The sequence below is a fragment of the Pteronotus mesoamericanus genome, unplaced genomic scaffold (assembly GCF_021234165.1).
Source record: "Pteronotus mesoamericanus isolate MK-2021 breed Mesoamerican mustached bat unplaced genomic scaffold, CSHL_Meso_final scaffold_476, whole genome shotgun sequence".
NCBI classification, from domain to species: Eukaryota; Metazoa; Chordata; class Mammalia; order Chiroptera; family Mormoopidae; genus Pteronotus; species Pteronotus mesoamericanus.
Window position 1 is genome coordinate 3,038,349 of NW_026555318.1, and position 20,430 is coordinate 3,058,778.

The window sequence follows — 20,430 nt, forward strand, 5'->3', positions numbered from 1 at the left end:
AGCAGACATATCTAGCTAGTGTTTAGTAATACCCTACTTGATTTTCCATTCTATTTATGGCAAGTGATACTGATTTTCTTTTAAGTAAAACCTTTATTGATATAATTCGTATATGATGAGGAAGAGATCCAGAATGGTGGTAATAGGAGACAAAAGGGCTGGGCTGGGGGAGTAGGGACAGGGCAGAGAATGAGCCTAGTTTTAGCATCTTCTGGGTATTCAACTGAAAATGCATAATAGCCAGGCTTAAAACCCCGGAGCTTAAAAGAGATAGATGACTGGAGATAATGAATATTTGGAATTCACTGGCATATATATGAAAACTGAAAGCCCTGTGAGTAGATGAGGTCTTCCAGGGACAGCACTGTGTGTCTAGAGAAGAAAAGGAAAATTTGGAGAAGGGTCTAGAGAAGAAAAGGAAAATTTGGAGGTTGATGTGGAGAGTCAAGTGAAAAGTGTTTCCGTAAGAAGAGAGTGGTCCTCAACACCGAAGGGTCAAGGTGATCAAGATGAGGATGAATGTGTCACTTGACTTAGAGAGGAATTATTAAAGATCATGGGAAGAATAGTTGAGTGAGGGGGTGAGGTTAAGCAGAGGATGAAGTGGAGGCATCCTGTCTCCTGAGTGGACACAACTCGTTTCAAGTTTGGAACGGAGAGCAGAGTGCCAGCAGCAGCTGGGGGATAAAACGAGCCTTTTAAATTTTTTTTAAAGGATCAATGGAATGTATCCAAAATGCTGACGACAAAGAGCAAATCCTGAGGGCGATAGGTGAGACAGGAAGAAGTCTAGAAGTACCAGAAGTGACGGGTGGGGTCCAGAGTGGAAGAACCGCCAGCCTAGACAGGAGGGACGCCTCTTCCATCGCCAAAGAAAAGGAAATGGCGAAGTTGGCAAATTCCAAAGGTTTGGTGCTGGGCAGCCAATGGAATTTCGGTTCGATTGTTTCATTTATCTCCGTAAAGTAGGTCTGACTTAAGGGAGTCGGCGCTGCGTCTAGGTTTGAGGGAGTGGGGGTTTAAAGAGCCGTTTGAAAACCGGGGTGTGGGGTGTGAGTCGGAGCTAGACGGCGGAAGCTGGTCCACGCTGGGGCCTCGTCAGGAGACAGGAGGGGGATGCCGTGGCGCGCTGCCATGGCAACCGAACCGCTGGACGAGGCCCATCCGCACGGTAACTGACCAGAGCCGTGGCATTTAAATAAACCTTTCGGGATACCAGGTGTGGTGCCAAAGCGAGGCGTCCGAAACACAGACGCTGCGACTTCAGCGCCTCAAATTACGAAACTAAAAGTGACGCTACTGCTACTCAGCGCCAGAGTATTAAACGTCATCGCCCCGCGACGGCGTCGTGATAATACGACGCCCTCCCGGAAGTGGGCTTTAGATCCGGCAGCGACTGTGGCAGCCGGTGGTCCCGGAGAAGAGATCTGGGGAGGTCGCACCTGAACTATTTCTCTACGTTTTCTCTCGATCCTTCCTGACCCTTCCAGTTCCACTTAGTGAGGAAACGTCTCCACCGACATGGGAGGCGGAGACTTGGTAAGTGAGGAAGGCCTCGGCTGGGGAGGATTGAGACGGGCTACTGCTGGGGACGGAAATCGGTGGGAGTGGGTGTGGGTAACCTTGTCAACGCAGCCTTGCTTTTGGTGGCGGGGGCGGGGGGGACAGATCGCTAAGGCACGGAGAGACTGAACGGAGACTTGGGAAGGCGTGCCAGGTGTGTCGCCAAGGGTGGCAGGTGTTGTTTGTGTGCTTGTTGGCTGGGGCCATCCAGGCTGGAAATTCTAGGAGGGACAGGAGGGCGAGAGTTGGGACCATGAGTAGGAAAGGAGGACGGGTCACGCAGGCATTATTTTGTATATCTTGTCCTGGGACACATCTCCGTTCCTCAACTAGGAGTTCAGAGCGATGTCCTGGGCTGTAGTAGGCGTGGTTTGTGCCCCCACTCTTTCCCCTGAGCCGTGTCCTGGGATTCATTTTAAACCCGACGGGGACTCTTCCGTTTCCCCTTCAGTGCAGCATTCTGATCTGGAGTGTCAGAGCGCTCTTCTGAATTTACAGTACTTAATATAAGTAGCAATTTCTTTTAAACAGTGTAGTTCATTTGTAGGGGACTAAGGTCCCAAACAGGGCAGTGACCCACAACAGCATGGTGCAAGATCAGAAAAATACTAACCTCTTGAAAGGGTAGCTAATTGAATCAACAAAGAGATCAATTTAGTCACCTGTCCAGTAGCTGGATTAGAGTTTGTCAGGTATTATTGATTAGTATGAATTCCAATACTTTATCAGGTTTCCTCGAATTTAGTGTATTTTTCAGATAACTGCATTTAGGGACAGGAAAGCTCTAATCCAGGGTTTCCCAGCCTCGGTTCTATTGACATTCTGGGTAGCATAAGTCTTTGTTTTGTGTGTGTGGTCATGTGCATTGTAGGGTGTTTACCAGCCTGGCCTCCAGCGACTAGGACCACTTTCTCCCCCAGTTGTGACAACCAAAAATGTCTGCAGACATTGCCAAATGTTCCCTAGGGGGCAGAGTCACCTATGTTAAAGCGGGGAGAGGGGGACCAGTAGGAAAAGATTGGCAAGGAGTGGAGGGGTGAGGGGGGAGGAAGGGAGGAAGGACAGGAAGACCTGATGAGGGGGAAGGAAGGCCAAGAAGGCAGAGAGAAAAGGAAAAAGAGGGAGGCCTCACTGACTGAACACCTTCCACGTGCTAGGTACCTTGTGTACATTTTCTCATTTAGACTTCTTAGCTGGTCTCCTGGTCTCCCATCTTGTTCCTCTCCAGTCCATCCTTCACATGAGAGCCTCTCACGCCTCTCACCTGCATATGACTTTAGTATTTCCTGCTGTCATCTGAGTAAGTCCAGCCCCGTAACATGGTTTGTAAGGCTCTTAATATGTTTCTGCCTTAGCTGGCGTCACCTTGAGCCCTGTGTCCACCGGCTCACACTATGTTTCTGGCCACCGTGAATTATTTGTGCTCTGTTCTTTCTCACCACTGGGCTTTCACCTGTGTGTGCTGTTCCTTCTGTTTAGAAATCTTAACCCCTTCTCCACCTTTTTCTATATTACCAGGCTAACAAATAATTGTGCTTAGATGTCACTTCCTCCAGGAAACCTTCTCTGATTCACAGAAGCTGAACCAGAGTCGTGGCTCTTGGGGAGAATGGGGAGGAGAAGCATTCCTGGAGGGTGAAGGGGAAATTCCTGGGAAGGAAGGTTGAAAGAGGTACTAGGTGGGATTGTAAGCTATGCAAGGGTAAGGCAGGTTAAGTGGCCTGAAGGAAAAGAAGGTTGTGTTTATAAGGATGGATGTTGCTTTTCCATCTCTCGGCCCTATTCCTCCTCTGTTGTCATCACCAAACCTCACTTGGCCAATGGAAGTCAGACTCATAAACATTTCAAGTTGAAAGTATTCGAAGGAAATTCAGGAAGGAAGGGCCTTTTGTATCCTGCAGTTTCATGTACTTGAACAAGGCCCCCTGGTGTGTGAGAGATTATTGGATGCCAACCTTGACATTGTTAAAGGTGTCTTGCCCTTACATTGGCCTGCCTTGGCATGATTAGGCAATAGAGGGGTAGGTGAGGCAGGGCCAGTTATATTCTCATCGCCCACACATTCCCTGAATTATTTTCTCCCTCCTTTGAATTACCGCAGAATCTGAAGAAGAGCTGGCACCCGCAGACACTCCGCAATGTGGAGAAAGTGTGGAAGGCTGAGCAGAAGCATGAGGCTGAGCGGAAGAAGATTGAGGAGCTGCAGCGGGAGCTGCGGGAGGAGAGGGCCCGGGAGGAGATGCAGCGCTACGCGGAGGACGTTGGCGCTGTCAAGTAAGCTGGGAGCGGAGGGTGCGGTGGGCAGTTGGGACAGGCGGTGTCCTGGTGGGTAGGGCACTGCAGGACTGGCCTGCAGGTGCACCAGCCAGCTGTTGCACGATAGCTGGTTAAGAGAACGGGTTTTGGAGTCAGGCTGACCTGGGCCCTGAGGCTGGCTTCTCTTGCACTGGCCTAACCACGTGACTTGGGGCAAGTTTGGGAGCCTCGGTTACCTGAGGAGACCCAAGAGAGTGAGAGTTCCCAGTTTCTAAGGTTTGTGGAAGATCAAAGGAGATAACATGTAAAGGGCTTAGTGCAGGCCAAAAGATTGGCAAATAACCTTGCCTGAGGGCGATTGCCATACCTGCCTCTCAGGATGTGTCAGGGCCTGTTCCTGCGTTTGTTTGTGTATTGCGGGCTCTTTTAGGAGGTGGATGGTGTGTCTCTCAGTAAAAGCTGTGTGACTGTGGGCAGTCCCACTTGATTTTACTCTACTTGTTTCCCCGAGTATACTCTAAGATAGGAGGAGCAGGTAGTAATTACCCTGCCTATTTTGCAAAAGGAGGCGGGAGTAAATGTGTTCTGAGAAAAAAAATAAAAAACATAAAATATGCAGTGCATTCTTAAAATTGAAATTGAATAAAAGCTGCAGGCAGACTAAAATAGAGTAATCTATTATCATTGCCCTTGTTTATGTCCTCATGAGGAAGTCCCCAGGGTGATGTGTAGCATGTGTCCTGCATTGGATGGATATACAGGGCTCTTCCTTAATAATTTCATGACAAGAGGATTTGTGGCATTCACGGTTGTGTGTGTGCATGTGAGAATTAGTTTCAGTTCATGGAAATGACAATGGAACTTAGGCAGGATAACAGTTACATTTTTTCAGAATAACAAATTGAGGAGAATGCCATTATGACTTAAGTATGAAATTTGAAATGTTTTAAAATAAATGGAGTTTGAGAATTTAAAAATATATTTAGGGCCCTGGCTGGCGTGGCTCAGTGGGTTGAGCACTAGCCTATCAACTGAAAGATCACCAGTTTGGTTCCAAGTTGGGGCACAGGCCTGGGGTTGCCAGCCAGGTCCCCGGTTGTGGGCATGTGATGAGAGGCATGTGTCTCTCACACATGGATGTTTCTCCCCCTCTCTTTCTCTCTCCCTTCCCCTCTCTCTAAAAAATAAATAAAATATTTAAAATATATATATATTTAGGGAATTAATACATAAAATGAGATAAGAGAAAGAAATTTTATGGTTTTTAACCTAGATACACATTAAATTTACTGTATATACGTTAGGTAAATTATATATTTTACATTATAATATGATATAAATACATGTCAAACATTCAAATTAATTTCTGGGCAGCTTATAAAGTGAACACACACTGTTATATCTGATTAGTGAACCCATGATTTTAAACAGATAACAATTTTAGAATGACTACCCATTAGTCGTGAAAGTTCACTTTCCCATTAACCAAAGGTAAAAAAATTATCTGGAAGTTTTTATTTAACAAAGCATTACACATCATATGCCTGATGTATCAGAAATTTGGGCTGTACAGAGTCTAATTAAGGAGCTTGGGGTATTCAGGTAACAGTCTCAGAGCTGGGTAGGCAAACTCCTACCCTGTTGCTGACCCTTGTGCCTGCATGTCTGTTGCAAGTGGAAAGAAGGTGATTTTATATTCTTTTGATATTTTTTGCTCCCTCCCATATCCTCCAATGTTATAAAACACAAAGGTCATGATGTAGATCCTTTTTTTGATCTTTACTTGCAGATGTATTTAATTGATCTGCTTGTCCATCTAGACTACTTTGTATAGTTTTTTGCATAGTGTCAGACTTTCAATTTATCCTTTAAAATACCAATAACCTTTTACTATCTAATGATTCACTTCTATTGTTCAGATAGACCTTTCTGTGTTTGAAATGCATCACACATAACAAATGAAAACCTTAATAGTGTACCTGTTAGTCTGGATCTCCAAATCCCTCTTTGCAATAGTGAGTGTTGCTTTAGTATTTACTGATAATGTTAGAATGTTTTCTGGACAGCGGTCTATACCCATGTTTCTCACCCTTTGCACTTTAGAGTGTACCTGGAAGATTAAATAAAGAAGCAGATTCCCTAAGAATAGCAGGGAGTGTGTGGGTCACGGCATCTGTATATTTTAAGAGCTCGTTTGATGGTCCTAATGGGCAACCTTGACAGAGAATCGGGTCTGTATCCTAAATGATAGCAACAACAAAAATCTATAGATTCTTTTGCTTTTATGTGGCTTTTACTCCAAATATTTTTTCATTTAAAAAGTCAGAGTAACAGCTCTGGTTGGTGTTGCTTAGTGGATTGAGTGCCAGCCCTTAGGCCACCTGTTCGATTCCCAGTCAGGGCACATACCTGGGTTGCCTGCCAGGTCCCCAGTAGGGGGCGCATGAGAGGTAACCATACATTGATGTTTCTCTCCCTCGCTCCCACCCTTCCCCTCTGTCTAAAAATAAATAAATGAAATCTGGAAAAATAAACAAATAAAATCTTTAAAAAAAAAATGTCCGAAGACGTAACCAGGAAGACATTCTTTATGCTCATAGTTGAATTGTTACAGTCTTAAACAAAAATTAATATACAAATTAAACAAAAAGTCATTTAAAAAACATTTAATAATATTGTTTTCATAAAAATACTTTGCTACTTGCAGTACGAATGTGGTATTGGCTGCTTCAGCACATGCTCTTATGAATTCAGCGTGCCTTCATTGTCTGTTGTGTGAAGGTTCAGTTTTCTCACTGTTTTTCTCTGTCAGAACCATAGGGGAATACTAATTTGGCATGTTACCATGACATAATTTGGTCCCCCTCTTTTGGCTTGAAAATGTAATTTTCTTACTAGGTTATTTCTGATCTTTTTTTCCATTATCTCCTCAGATGTAGTATAACCACTTGTGCCAATATGACAATAAGCACCAAAACACACAATGAACACCACTACATATGTCGTCACTGAAATTGTTCTTGGTGATCCAGAATATGCTTAGTGTTTCAGATTGTCCTTAAAATGAAAGGGTAACATAAAGACTGTAGAGGAGGCTTGGGAAGCCCTGAGCAAAGAGCCATGCCCATGTTGAGGAACACTGTTTTACCTTGTAAATTGCGTTAGGTGGTGAAGATGATCTCTCCACTAAATGGTAGGCTTCATGCTGGCAGGCACCATTTCTTCCCATATGCCAGTGCTGTGTTTAGCCCATGCTCGGTGCCTGTAGAATGAGTCCTGCCCTGACCATTTGTGGCTGTCTCTCCCTGTGTTCAGGTTTTGCGTGTAGGTTTGCGGGAGTCAACATTTTCTTTTCTTTTTTTCTCTTGAACTAGGAAAAAAGAAGAAAAACTGGACTGGATGTACCAGGGTCCTGGTGGGATGGTGAACCGTGACGAGTACTTGCTGGGGCGCCCCATTGACAAATACGTTTTTGAGAAGATGGAGGAGAAGGAGGCGGGCTGTTCTTCTGAGACAGGACTCCTCCCAGGCTCTATCTTTGCCCCGTCAGGCGCCAATTCCCTGCTTGACATGGCCAGCAAGATCCGGGAGGACCCACTCTTCATCATCAGGTACTGATGACAGTCTGGGAAGGGGGTTTGGTTATAGAGATGCTTAGTAGGGATGTCATATAGCCTCTCACTTTGCAACCTGTTTTCTCTTAGCTTTTGTCTATCATGCGACAGGATTTGTCTCCATTTGGGCTTCATGATGGGAAGGAGGCTCCATTAAGGGTGCCTGGAGTAGGCCATTCCGGAAGATATTGGCAAGTGGGCCGGCTCAGACTAGACCAGACCAGATTCATTCATTTACTGTTGACCTTTAAATAAAAATAGGAGGTAGAAGCAAGGTAAGAAAGGCTAGCAGCTTCTTGGAAATTTGGAGATGTGTAAAGAGTTGGCTAGGTGGGTGAACAGGTCTTCTCCCCTCCTCCCCCACCTTTTTTTGCAGCAGAACCCTTTAAAAAGAACATTTAGAATCTCACTTGAAACCCTAATATGTAACAGAACAAAGTAGCTGCATATCGGGTGCTAAATGAGATCATGCTCAACATATTTTGGGAGGAGGCGAATATGCAATATTTTATTTCAAGTGCATAAGGTTGAACATTGAAAAATGTTTATATTTCTCTGAAAATTCTTTTACAGTTATTTATATATGGAAGAGACTGCATATGTATATATAAAGATACTGTATGTGTATATGCAAATATTTTCTCCTGCTTTGTTAGCTTCTTAATTAATTATGGTAAGATATACATCACAGAATTTACCACCCTAACCATTTTTACGTCCACACTCAGCGGCTTTAAGTCCATTCACATGCTCATGTGACTGCCATCACCACCATCCACCTGCAGAACTTTTCACCAGCCCAAATTGAAACCCTATAATCATTAAACAATAGCGCCTCATTCCCTCCTCCCCCCAGCCCCTGGCAACCACAATTCTACTTTCTTTTTCTTTATCTTTTTTAATTTATTGATTTTTAGGGAGGCAGAAAGAGAAAGTGAGAGACAGACAGACAGCCAGCCATCAATCTATTGTTCAACTTACTTAGGCATTCACTGGTTCACTCTTGTATATGCTCTGACTGGGTATCGAATCCTCAACCTTGGCTTGTTGGGATGATGCTCCAGCCAACTGAGCTCCCTGGCCAGGGCTCACAATTCTGCTTTCTATCACTATGAATTTAACTAACTACTCTAGTTACCTCGCGTAAGTGGAATAACATGGTAATTGTCCTTTTGTGACTAGCTTATTTCACACAGCGTGTCTTCAAGCTTCATCTTTCTTTAGCATGTGTCAGAATATCCTTCTTTTAAAAAAAAAATTGTGGTGAAATACACATAACATAAAATTCACCAGCTTGCCCTGACCAGTGTGACTCAGTTGGTTGGGCATTGTCCCACAAAGTGAAAGGTCGCTGGTTTGATTCCTGGTCAGGGCACATGGCCTGGGTTGCGGGCTAAGTCTCCAGCTGGGGACGTGCAGGCGGCAGCCGATGAATGTTTCTCTTGCACACATAGATGTTTCTCTCCCTCTCTTTCTCCTTCCCTTTCCCTCTCTCTAAATATAAATAAATAAAACCTTTTAAAAAATTACCATCTTAATCATTTTAAGTGTACAGTTTAGTAATGTTACGTATGTCCACATTGTTGTACAGCCAGTCTCTGGAAGCTCTTCATCTTTTAAAAGTGAAACTCTCTGCCCATTAAACAACACTCTGTTTCTTCTTTCCCTCAGCCCCGGGAACCATCATTCTACTTTCTTTTTCTATGAGTTTGACTACTATAGGAAATCATACAATTTTTATATAAGTGAAATCATACAATTTTTGTCTTTATGTAACTAGTTTATTTCACTTAGCATAATGTCTTTAAGGCTCATCCATGTTGTAACATATGTCAGAATTTTCTTCCTATTTAAGGCTGAACAATATTTCATAATATATATTTTGTTTATTCATTCATTTGTAGATGGACTTATTTCTACCTTTTAGCTATTGTGAATAATGCTGCTATGAACGTTGGTGTACTAATGTTATGCCTTATAAAATACTTTTCAACTAATCATGTATATGGAACATCTTTCTATGCCACTAACTATGCTTCTATAACATCATTTTTATGTCTATTATATGTATATACCATAATTTATTAATACTTTCTTGTTGGATCCCTAACTTGTTTCCAAATTTTTATTGTTACACTATGAACATCTTTATAGTGAACTTCCTTCTTTCCTTATTTCCTTAAGTAACAAATTTGTGAGGCCAAAGAGTATGTGCAGGCTGTGGTAAATGTGGGCCAAATTGTCTCCCAGAAGGTGGACCAGTTTACCCACCTTGAACAATATATGAGAATACAACTTCTTGAAAGAGGAATCCATTCTCTTTACTTCCCAGGCGGTAATTATGTTAAACAGTGGATGTAGTGTTGGAAAGTTAGAACCAGCTGATTACACAGCAACCAAGTGACACACAGGATGACACCCATTTATTTACTTGACCAGTTCGGAAGGCTTGAGGGTGAAGCCTAACAGGAAACATACCAAACTCTCTTGCACCACAGGGAACCAGTGTGTACTTTCCCCACAATATTCAATCCCTTATGCAGATTTGGGGAAGATTTCTGGCTTCCATACCATCATGTGGATTTTAACATAGGGCCTGTCTCCATGCATTTCAGTAAAAGATTGTTACATACAATTGTGAAGAGTAGAATGAGTGACTTAATCTCCTTTTTAAGAGAAATCATTATGAGCCCTGGCTGGTGTGGCTCAGTGGATTGAGTGCTGGCCTGTGAACCGAAGGGTCACCGGTTCGATTCTCAGTCAGGGCACATGCCTGGGTTGTGGGCCAGGTTTCCCTGTAGGGGGTGTGCAAAAGCCAATCACACATTGATATTTCTCTCCCTTCCCTTCTTTCTAAAAATAAATAAGTAAAATCTTAAAAAAAAAGAAATTGTTATGATTTTTATAATTTTCTCTCTTTAGGAAGAAGGAGGAAGAGAAAAAAAGAGAGGTATTAAACAATCCTGTAAAAATGAAGAAAATCAAAGAATTGGTAAGTAGTTCATCATATAAGCACTAGGAGTATCTTTTAGTTACTTAAGATGAGAGCTTCTCTTTATTTACTTTTACCTTATTAGAGACAAAACAGAATGGCTAAAAGAAAAAAAATTTTTTTTCCCCTAACTGGTGTGACTCCGTTAGTTGGGCATCATCTCCTAAACCGAAAGGTCACCAGTTTGATTCCCTGGGGACACCTGTGAGAGGTAACCGATTGATGTTTCTGTACCTCTCTTTCTTCTTCCCTTCCCCTCTCTCTAAAAAGTAAAAAATAAATAAAAGTTTTAAAAGTTTTAAAATTGATTTTAGTGAGAGAGAGAGGAAGGGAGGGAGAGAGAGAGAAACATTGATTTGTTGTTCCACTTATTTATGCATTCATTGGTTGATTCTTGTATGTGGTCTGACCCAGGATTGAACCCCATAACCTTGGTATATTAGAACTGTGTTCTACTTGAGCCACCTTGCTGGGGCTAAAAATTTTTGTCTTTTAGAGACCATTTCCTGGTAATTTTATGCAAACTTAATTTATCAAGCTTAATTAAACTTGATTGCCTCTGTTTATGTCTTTTGGTTGGGAGAGTACCACGTAATGTCATTTTTCAAAAAAAAAAAAGAGGGACGTAGGATATGCCTGTGGAAAGCATGCTCATGCGCTGTGTTCAGGAGACCAGGTGGTAGAGGCTTTCGGGCCCGTTGAACATTCATATGGCATATTATGTGGTTGTTCTTGGAACAGCTGGTAAGGAAAATTTAAAGATTGATCCAATTACTTTTAATGGAGTTAGAGTTCCTTTGCCATGAACAATTGCTAGGCAGTGGTTCCAGGGACTGTGTAAAAACACAGATTTGTAGCCCCGCCCACCAGAGATCTTGTTCACTAGTCTAGAGGGCATTTGTGCACACCCAGGGTTCAGACTTTCTCCCTGGTGACAGGGAAACTCCTGGCCCCCTGTAGACCCCGAGGCTTGGTCTCAGATAGTCTGGGTATAACCCAGTCCCTTCAGAAGGACTGACAGGGGTCTCAGTGATGTCTGGTGTGTTTATGTTCTGGGCGTTGTCTAGTTGCAAATGAGTCTGGAAAAAAAGGAGAAGAAGAAGAAGAAGGAGAAGAAAAAGAAGCACAAGAAACATAAGCACAGAAGCTCAAGTAGCGATCGCTGCAGCAGTGAGGAGGAGCGCAGCTCGGGCAGGTGAGCATGTGGAGGCAGGCCTCCCTCCTCGCTGGTTCGCTTATTCATTCATTCCGCAGACACCAACCGAACGCCTCCTCTGTGCCAGGAACTGCCAGAGACTGGGTCTCATGGTGAATTCATACGCAGGGCCTCCGCCCACAGAGCTTGTCACCTAGCACAGGAGTTCCCTTGCAAATCTTGGCATGACCCCGTAGCCCTATAGGTCTCTGGTCAGACATCTTGAATATGACTTTCACCTCAGCTTGTGATTCCACCAAGACTGAAGCGAGTTTTATGTAGGCCTTTTTTCCTTTTCTTTTTTAATGCATTAATGGGCCCATCTGGACCCATTCTGTACGTCTCCCTGTCGTCAGCATTGTCACTGCTGACTCACTCTTAGTCCCTGGAATGTCAGCATGAGGTGAGAAAAGAATGTGTTCAAGCATTAGGACTGAAAAGCTGGGCCCACAATTTTTCACAGGAAAAAACATGCCTATGCTGATGCATCTTCCAGCAAAGACAGTCCAAATAGAGAGACATATTCCTAAGTAATAGCTTGGAGGTGGGAAAATTCACCATTGAAGCAGAGAGCACATTTCAGCACAAGAGATTTAAACTGGACCTTTAATACACATTTTTTTTTTCATTGAACGTGTTTTAATCTCTTAGATCTCAAAAGAAGATAGCAAAGTCTTCTGTTTTGTCCAAAGTTCCTGGATATGGCTTACAGGTAAGAATGTGGGCTTCTCAGAGGGAATGGGACTGTTGAATGTGCCAACTTGACAGCGCTTCTGGGTACAGAGCGTTTTTAGCAGCCAGTCAAACCTGTGGGAAGAAGGGAGTTTGAGCACCCGAGAACGGGGCTGCTGGAGAACAGGCCCATTCCTACCTGGAGCTCAGGGCTCTCTAAGCAGAGCGGCTAAGCCACCAGGGGAGCATTTAGGCTTTCTGTCCATCCCTCTGCAAATAATTTACATGAAATGCATACATTTTAAGTATACAGGTTGATGACTTTTGACAAATGTACATCCCTCTGGATTCCTTCTTTTCCCTCCGGATGTTTAACCTCAGGTCCTGCTCTGCCTCTGCTGCCCCTTAGGCTGTGGTGAAGAGCCAAGCCAGTTTAGGTGGTTGGGTGGGCACATTCTTTTAAAGGATTCTGAAGATAACTTTTCTAAGCCTGTATGGTTCTCTGTGAAGAGACTGGTCTTCTCAGTTGTCTCCTTATAGATCCTCAGTGCTCATTCATTTTTTTTGTTTCACTGCATTGTCTGAGCTGCTGGGTGCTCCTGTGAATAGCTTTGCTTCCTCTCCTTGATGACGTAGATCAGGGACTCCGACCGCAGCCAGGGTCTGCAGGGTCCTTTGATGGCCGAGCCAAAGGGAGTGCATGGATGCAAGAATCACTCCAAGTCCAGAAGTTCCTCCCCCTCACCTCCAAGACATGCCAGCAAGAAGAGCTCCAGAGAAGTAGGGTCCCGGGACAGGAGGTCTCGATCCCCGGGCAGAAGGTCGCGGTCCCCAAGGCCAAGCAAACAGTGAGTCTGGGAATTCACTGAGAAATAACTTATACCTATCGGGGGGCCTGGTCACAACAGGTTGTTTGCTTTTGGTGATATCTGTTCGTTAATTTTTCCAAATGTCTTTGCGTTGTCATTCCCTTTACATCATTTCCCTCCCCCCCGCCAACTTCAATGTAAAGCGCAGGCCCCTAGAACTACATATTTATGTATTTGGAATCTCTAGACCAAGTTTAATATAAAATCTTACGTACCTTTCTGCCTTGTGGTTCTTCCACTTCCGTCCTCTATTCTCTTCAATTTGGGTCATAATGCTAACACAATTAGCTTTTCTTCTGTTGTTTGAGGGACATGATAAAAGCCCTTGTATTGAAAAAGCTTTTCTCTTCTCTGCATTCTGTGTCCATTACAGGCACAACTCTAAGGTAAACCGGAGAGAGAGAGGTCGAACTAAGAGCCCATCACCTAAAAAAGAGGTCTACCAAAGGCGGCACGCACCTGGATATACCAGGTGAGTCAAGAGGCCAGTAGATAAATTTCAGACCCTGCAGGCCTGAGTCTAAGAGACGGTTCAAACCAGGGCATGTGGACAAGCTATGTCACCTTTTTGCCCGACCAGCTTTTTAAATTATTCTTGTTGACTTCTAACAATCCGTCCCACCCCCTCACCATGGGAGGCACATTGCAAGGAGAAACTGATTGACTGTCTCTCAACATCGGGAAGCATGTTAATCCTCATAGACTCCATGGAGAAGCTTTTCTTGGGAGAGTGTTTATTTCTTGAGCATCAGCTGAAAGGGAAACAGGGTGCTCTCCTCAAGGGCAGACACCCTAAGGGGGACTGTGTGTTTGAGTTGGGTGGGGAGTGGGTCAGACAATACGGATGTGCAGCCCTGGGACCTGAGGCCGTGCCCGTGAAAGGTCACCCCAGTGGGTCTCAGTTGTTCTTAGTAGAAGTGTAGATGAGATGAGCAACTTTTGTGAACTTCCTTCTACTGCCCCAACAAATGGGCCCCATGTTAGAATCACCTGGGCAGCTTAAAAAAAAAAAACTCTATCACCTACCTACACCCCAGCCCTGTAACGTCATAATCTCTGGGGGCCCACTCGTCAGTATTTTTCGAGCTCCGTGGTGATGGCAGTGTGCAGCCTGTGGGCCACGGGCTGCCCACCCCTGCCAACAATGTCTTGTATTCGCTACATTGTTAGAGAAGAGGTGGGCCCTAAGGTCCTTTTTAGCTATTCATTGTCTAATTCTCTGGGTTTCCAGGGAACAGTTTTATTATATTTTATTTTTTTATTAAACATGGATTTTTAAAAAAATTTATTTACTTTTAGTGAGGGGAAGGGAGGGAGAAAGAAAGGAAGAAAAAACATTAATGTGTGAGAGATACATCGATCAGTTGCCTCTCATGCCCCAAACTGGGGACCTGGTCTGCAATCCAGGCATGTGCACTGACTGGGAATGAAACTGGTGACCTTTTGGTTCTGAGGTTGGCGCTCAGTCTACTGAGCCACACCAGCAAGGGCCAGAAATTTTTTAAAAAGGTTTGAATTTAACTGGCAACTTCGCAAAATATGTTACGTATTTCTCTGCCTTCCCAGATAGAGTATAGTGCACATAATCTTTTATTAGTGAGACTGGGTCAGCCCTTCAGCTGTGCTGTAATTCATGCTGCTCTTAGCGATGGATGCTCATGAGTGTGCGTCTTTTAATATATTTTAGGCTTGTGGTCAGTACATGGCTATGCTTTCTGAGATCCTGCTTTGATTTTGTCTCTTTTGCCATCTGTCGTCACTTGGATTTGTCTTACCTTGTCAGTCTTTATTATTGCCCTTAGCGTTTTTGTTGAATTTTGTAATTTAAAATAAGTTAGAGTCCTCAAGACCTGTCTCTTTGTGGAGTGAAAACACAGAAACTTTAATGCATGGATTTTATGGTATCTCTTTGTTGTTGTTTTTTTTTTGGTGTTCCAGGTAGTTGAGGTTGTTTTATGTAACTAAAATGATAGTACATAAGACAAAAAGAGAAAAATTAGAGCTATAAAACCTTTCTTCGCACTATTTAATCATTGTTTCTCAGATTGAGAGAAACTGGATAATTCTCCAAGGACCTGAGGGTTGAGAATTTAAAAATTTTTGCATTTTCTTTTGTGTGTATTTTTTAACTAATTATCTGGAACAGCTTTTCCTACCAGCTGAAAAGATGAAGCTTTTCTTTTGTATTATGATTCTCAATTTAAAGCAGTTTTTATATAGACTAAGACTGTTTTTTTCTCTTAAAATTTTTTTGGCAGTCTTGTGTGATTTCTGTTTAATTTATATTAGTTTTCATGGCTTTCTCTGCTTTTTAAATTTCTTACAGGCAGCACAACACTTTTTTTTCCCCCCAAATGCAAGCAAAAGTTTATTTAGAAAGTCACAGAGGTCGAAAAGGTGAGTCAGCTGGGCTGCATGGGCTCAGGAAACAAGTTACAGAGGCAAAAGAAGGGCCCTTGGAGCTTAGGAAAAAGAAATGTGGAGAGAACATGCCTCGGAAAAGGAGAAGGGGAAAGGCCCATGTGAGGGAGAGAGAGACAGACAGATAGACGTCGAGACCTCGAGACATTGATTTGTTGTTCCACTTATGTGCGCATTCATTGGTTGTTTCTTGTACGTACCCTTACCGGGGATTGTACCTGCAACTCTGGTGTACTGGGACAGCACTCTAGCCAACTGAGCTACCTGGCCAGGGTCAACATAACACTTGTATAGTATCAAAAAAAAATACGCTCAAAACAAATAAAAAAAACACCACCATAAGGTCACCCCAGAAGTGGCTAAAATGCCTTCTTTTGCACTTACAAATTACCCAGAACAAAAGTGGCGATAGGAAATAGAAAATGGAGTTATTATTGTTATATTAATTACTACTATTATAAAGGCAAACTTTCTTAAATTGTTTTGATCAGTAATACAGATATCTTTTCTAAGTCAAAAAGTCTTAAAACAAAACTTTGTCCAATTTCTCTTCTAGTCATGCTACCCAGTGGCAACCACTTTCAGGTTTTTGAGCAGTTTTCTTTGGCAGCTCTATTTCCAAAAATACTCATACTTCGCTCTCTCCCCCCAACCCCCACCCCCAAGGAGCACACCCACGCCTTTCTTCCCTCTCAGGGGTGCATCTCCTAAACTTTAAGGGTCCCCATAAGATTAATAACCGGGGGAGCAGTGGGCAACAGAGGCTGGTCCCAGGCTTACCCCCTCAACCTGTCTCCAAGGCCCCCTTTTCTCTGACTTCTTGGTGAGCCAACAGCAGCCCCGCCTTGCCTCCCCTCTGTCACTATGACTGGACTTCTCAGTGAGCCCACACGGCCTGGCGTGGCTTACTTTCCTCTAGTGTTTCTAGAGCTTAGAAGTAGCCCCGCCTGGACTCTCTCTTGTTAATGCTTCTATTTTAAGCCTGTCCTTGTTTCGCTGTTGCCAGCTTTAATTTAAAAAGAAAAAGAAAAGAAGAAAGAAAAAATATATACATTCGTTGTGGTCTCTTAATTCACTGGTTTTAGATATTAGGTATTTTCTTACTGTCAGGGTAAATGAGGCATTGGAGTAAATGAGCTCTTACACACTCCCAGTCCCATGATTTTTCTCCCCCCATCTTTCCATCGTGGTTATATCACAGTTTTTGGTTTAATCAGTATGTGGATTCATGTTACTATGTTATACAAATATTGTTCATTGATACTTTCCATTGCCAAGCAGAATAATAAGGTTGTATTTCCTTTCTTTACATTGTTTTTCTAAGGTCAATATTTCTCTCTTTCAGTCTGACCCATGGTTTTCAGTCTGGGAAATTTTCTGGCATTATTTCCTAACTTCTTTATTCTCCCTGATTTCTATGCATTGGTTCATGTCCTGATGTTCCTTAAAAAAATCCTCCTGTTTCTCATTTCAGTGATGTAATATCTTTGTTATCTCAGAGTGAGGTTTTTTAATTGCGGATTTTTAAAAGTTAGGTGCTTTATCTTATTCTCTCTTCCTTTTGTATTGGTCTCTATTTTTCATGTTAGAGTCTTTCCTGAAATGTTTGGTGATAATTTCACTGTCTATTCATATTTGAAAGTAAGGTACTAAAAAGCTGACATCGCTGTGTTATGTGTGAGCAGGGCTTGTCTAGATTTGAACTCTTTTTTAGCTGGGGACACTCAGATATCCGTATCTTTGGTTCTCTTGTCAGGAATCATTAAATTTCTCCAGAGGAAAAATTCTTTGATTGCCTGACCAATGGCTTTAAGTCTGGCTGCTGGCATTCCGGAAGACAGGGGCTGGAGTCTCAGTGCTGAGTATGTGAATTATGTTTCATCCCTTTTTTGCCCTGGTGACCCTGCCAGCTTCCTTTGCTGTACCTACTGCCTCTGCATCTTCTGATCTCTGTCTGTCTGGTTTAGTTCTCCAGAAACTGCTGGAAGGATCTCCCCTTAGGAGGGTCTCCTGTAGATGTTTGGTAGAGCGGTCACTTGCTTCCCTAAGTTAGGCAGAGGACCCAGCTGTTTTAATCGCTTCTTATAGAGACTTTAAATTGGTTCTTTTGTTTTCAGCCTTATGCTTTGCTGCCATCCTCTAAAGTTCTGAGGGCCGGTAGTCTCTGAGCCTTTCCTGGATTTTGTTTCTAATTAGTATTGGGCACTTAGGATTCAGTTTCCTCCAGTTTGTTAAAACAGTTACCACTCCCTCATCCACTTCTGTCTTCCAACAATTTGTTGACATCTCTTCTCCAGTGTTATTGCCTCTCCTCCTTGTCTTTGTGGTTTTATGTATTTTATTTAGTGGGGTTTTGAAAGGGAGTGTGTCATTTCACTATAAATAAATTAATGTCAAGTTTTAGGATCTTAAGTTTGTTTCTCAAAATTGGGCTCCCACTCCCCTCCCTTATGAGACTTTGATAATAATTTTGTCTTTTAAAAGGGGATCTGTACATTACCCCCATTTGAGAAGCAATGGATTTGGGTGTCCGACATTGTTAAACAGTGATTGAGCTGGTTTATCGCCTACTCTTCTCGCCCTAACTTCATTTGCAGTGAGTGCTAGGAAAGAAGGCCCACCTATTGCTTTCTGAGGTTAAGTTAAATTCTTCAGGCATCTGGCTTCTAGCTTAGTCCCATGAATTTCTAAGCATCTCCAGTGGGTAGGTAGTAGATGTCAATAGTCACATGGATAACGTAGTCCTCTGTTCTTCTGTAAGTTGTTGAGCAAACAGTTGGAATATTTTGTATTTAATATTTCAGAATAATCACTGCAGAGATTATTGAGTGAAGGTGTGGAATCCTTCACTAAAAATTTTTGGAACTTGGATAAAGCCACCTGACCAAGATGTTAGGAGGGAAGGAAACTCACGCTGAGTTGGACAATTGGTCGGGCATGTCTGGGGAAAGAGCAGTGACCTGGAGAATCTGGGGTCCTACCTGACTTCTCTTCTCCCTGAGGTGGTTCCCTTTTTTTGCTGGGAGAGAAGTAGACCTGACAGGATGGTTTTTGTCTTCAAAAGAAAGCTCTCATCAGAAGAACTTGAGCGAAAACGGCAAGAGATGATGGAAAATGCCAAGTGGCGGGAGGAAGAGAGGCTGAACACCCTCAAGAAACATGCTAAGGATGACGAACGGGAGCAGAGACTGGAGAAGCTGGACTCTCGGGATGGGAAGTTTATCCAGTGAGTGTACCTTCTTCCTGCCCAATGGCTTTCGTGGTTACGGTCCCAAGGAGGCCGTTGGGAGGCTGGTTCATTCATTGTTTCTGTTCCAAACATTGTCCGTTCCCAGTGTTCCTGTGTCTGTGCAGAGAGAAGTGGAACTTAGTCTCCCATCTTTGTTACAACTCCCAGCTTCTGGTCAGGGAGGAGGATGTTTTTGATTTGAGAGGAGGAGAAGGGAATTGATACTTCCATTGAATCTCCTTGGCTTTCCTTTTAAATAAGAATTCATGGCTCAGGAAGTCTGTTTTCCAATGAGGGTTTGACTATTTTCCAGAAAAGATAAAATTTCCCTTTGGAACTGCTTTAAAAATTTGAGTTCCAGATGGTGTCACTCGAAAAAGTCATCTGTGTGGGTTTAAAAGGACTTGCGTTTCCACAGCCGCTCTGTGGCTAGCAACCTGTTTCTTCTCATTTTGCTAAATGACCAGTTGACACGCTTGTCACTTATATTCGTCTCTCTTCTCTCCCTAGCCGCATGAAGCTAGAGAGTGCATCAACCTCCTCCCTGGAGGATCGGGTGAAGCGGAATATCTACTCTCTACAGAGAACCTCAGTAGCTCTGGAGAAGAACTTCATGAAAAGATGAAAACCACCCTCTCCTGCTGGTTTTCCTGAATTTTCCAGGGAAGCTGCTGACCCCTTAAAAATTCTCTTTATAAGAGTTCCAGTGACTTCTTCCATAGATGTCAAACCACCACTGTTCAAAGTGACTCTCCTCCATTGATTCCTGAAATAGCTACACTTTTGAGAACTAGTGTGATTACTTTAGGGGACCCTCAGCAACTTTTGCTGAGTGCAGAGTGGATTTTGACAGTTTTTAATGGGTAGGTACTGGACCATGTAAGTGTGAGCCCTCCTGCTCTGAAAGCCTGCTCCCTGTGGTCGCGATTCTTATGCCACTTCCCTGCCACCAGTGTGAACACACCTATCCCTTTATCTCAGTATCTATGAGACCTTTCAGAAACCTCACTCTCCAGAGTCACTCAGACAGATTGTGTTTAATGAACATTTGTCTGATTTAGTACATATATGACAATGATGTCAGGTTAGGGCAGAGCCAAGGGAGTGATAAAGAACCTGGAAGGAGAAGATTTTTAAAAATCCCTAAATGAACTGTTGAACCATTGGGCTATCTTTCAAACTGTAAAAGTATTGTGTGTATATGTACAAATGGTAATTTTTACATGTTTTTAAAAAAAGGTTTGTGAGACTATCTTGTTTGGTAAATGCCTTTAATGGAACCACATTTTATCTTGTTATGGAGTAATACAGTAAGGTAGGTCAGCTTTCTTTTTTTTCCCTCTGCAAAAAAAAGGAGGGGCCTGGGGTTATTGATAGGATCTAGGGTAGCCATCTTTTAACATTGCTTAGAGTCTTGATGTGGAGAGTGCAATGATGAAGTCAAATAATGTTATGAGTCAGGACCAAATTGCCAGTGTGCTCCCTGGCTCTTAAAAAAAATGGAAGCTGTTTATTTCATAGCTTCCCTTTTATCAGGTAGTGATCTTACTACAATAATTCTAGATTTTCTGGAGTTGTTACTATTTTTTAGTCAGTTATTAAAAAACCCAAAAACTTAT

At 42.9% G+C, this 20,430-nt stretch overlaps 1 protein-coding gene across 1 annotated transcript; it reads left to right on the forward strand.

Annotated features, from left to right (window-relative positions):
* Positions 1-1,384: 1,384 nt before the first annotated feature.
* On the forward strand, positions 1,385-20,430 carry CWC25 (CWC25 spliceosome associated protein homolog). Its single transcript, XM_054593658.1, has 10 exons — positions 1,385-1,539; positions 3,665-3,837; positions 7,194-7,430; positions 10,356-10,425; positions 11,493-11,620; positions 12,272-12,332; positions 12,929-13,140; positions 13,535-13,633; positions 18,647-18,808; positions 19,322-20,430. Exons 1-10 carry the CDS (start codon positions 1,522-1,524, stop codon positions 19,434-19,436), a joined length of 1,275 nt encoding a protein of 424 aa, XP_054449633.1. The 5' UTR covers positions 1,385-1,521; the 3' UTR covers positions 19,437-20,430.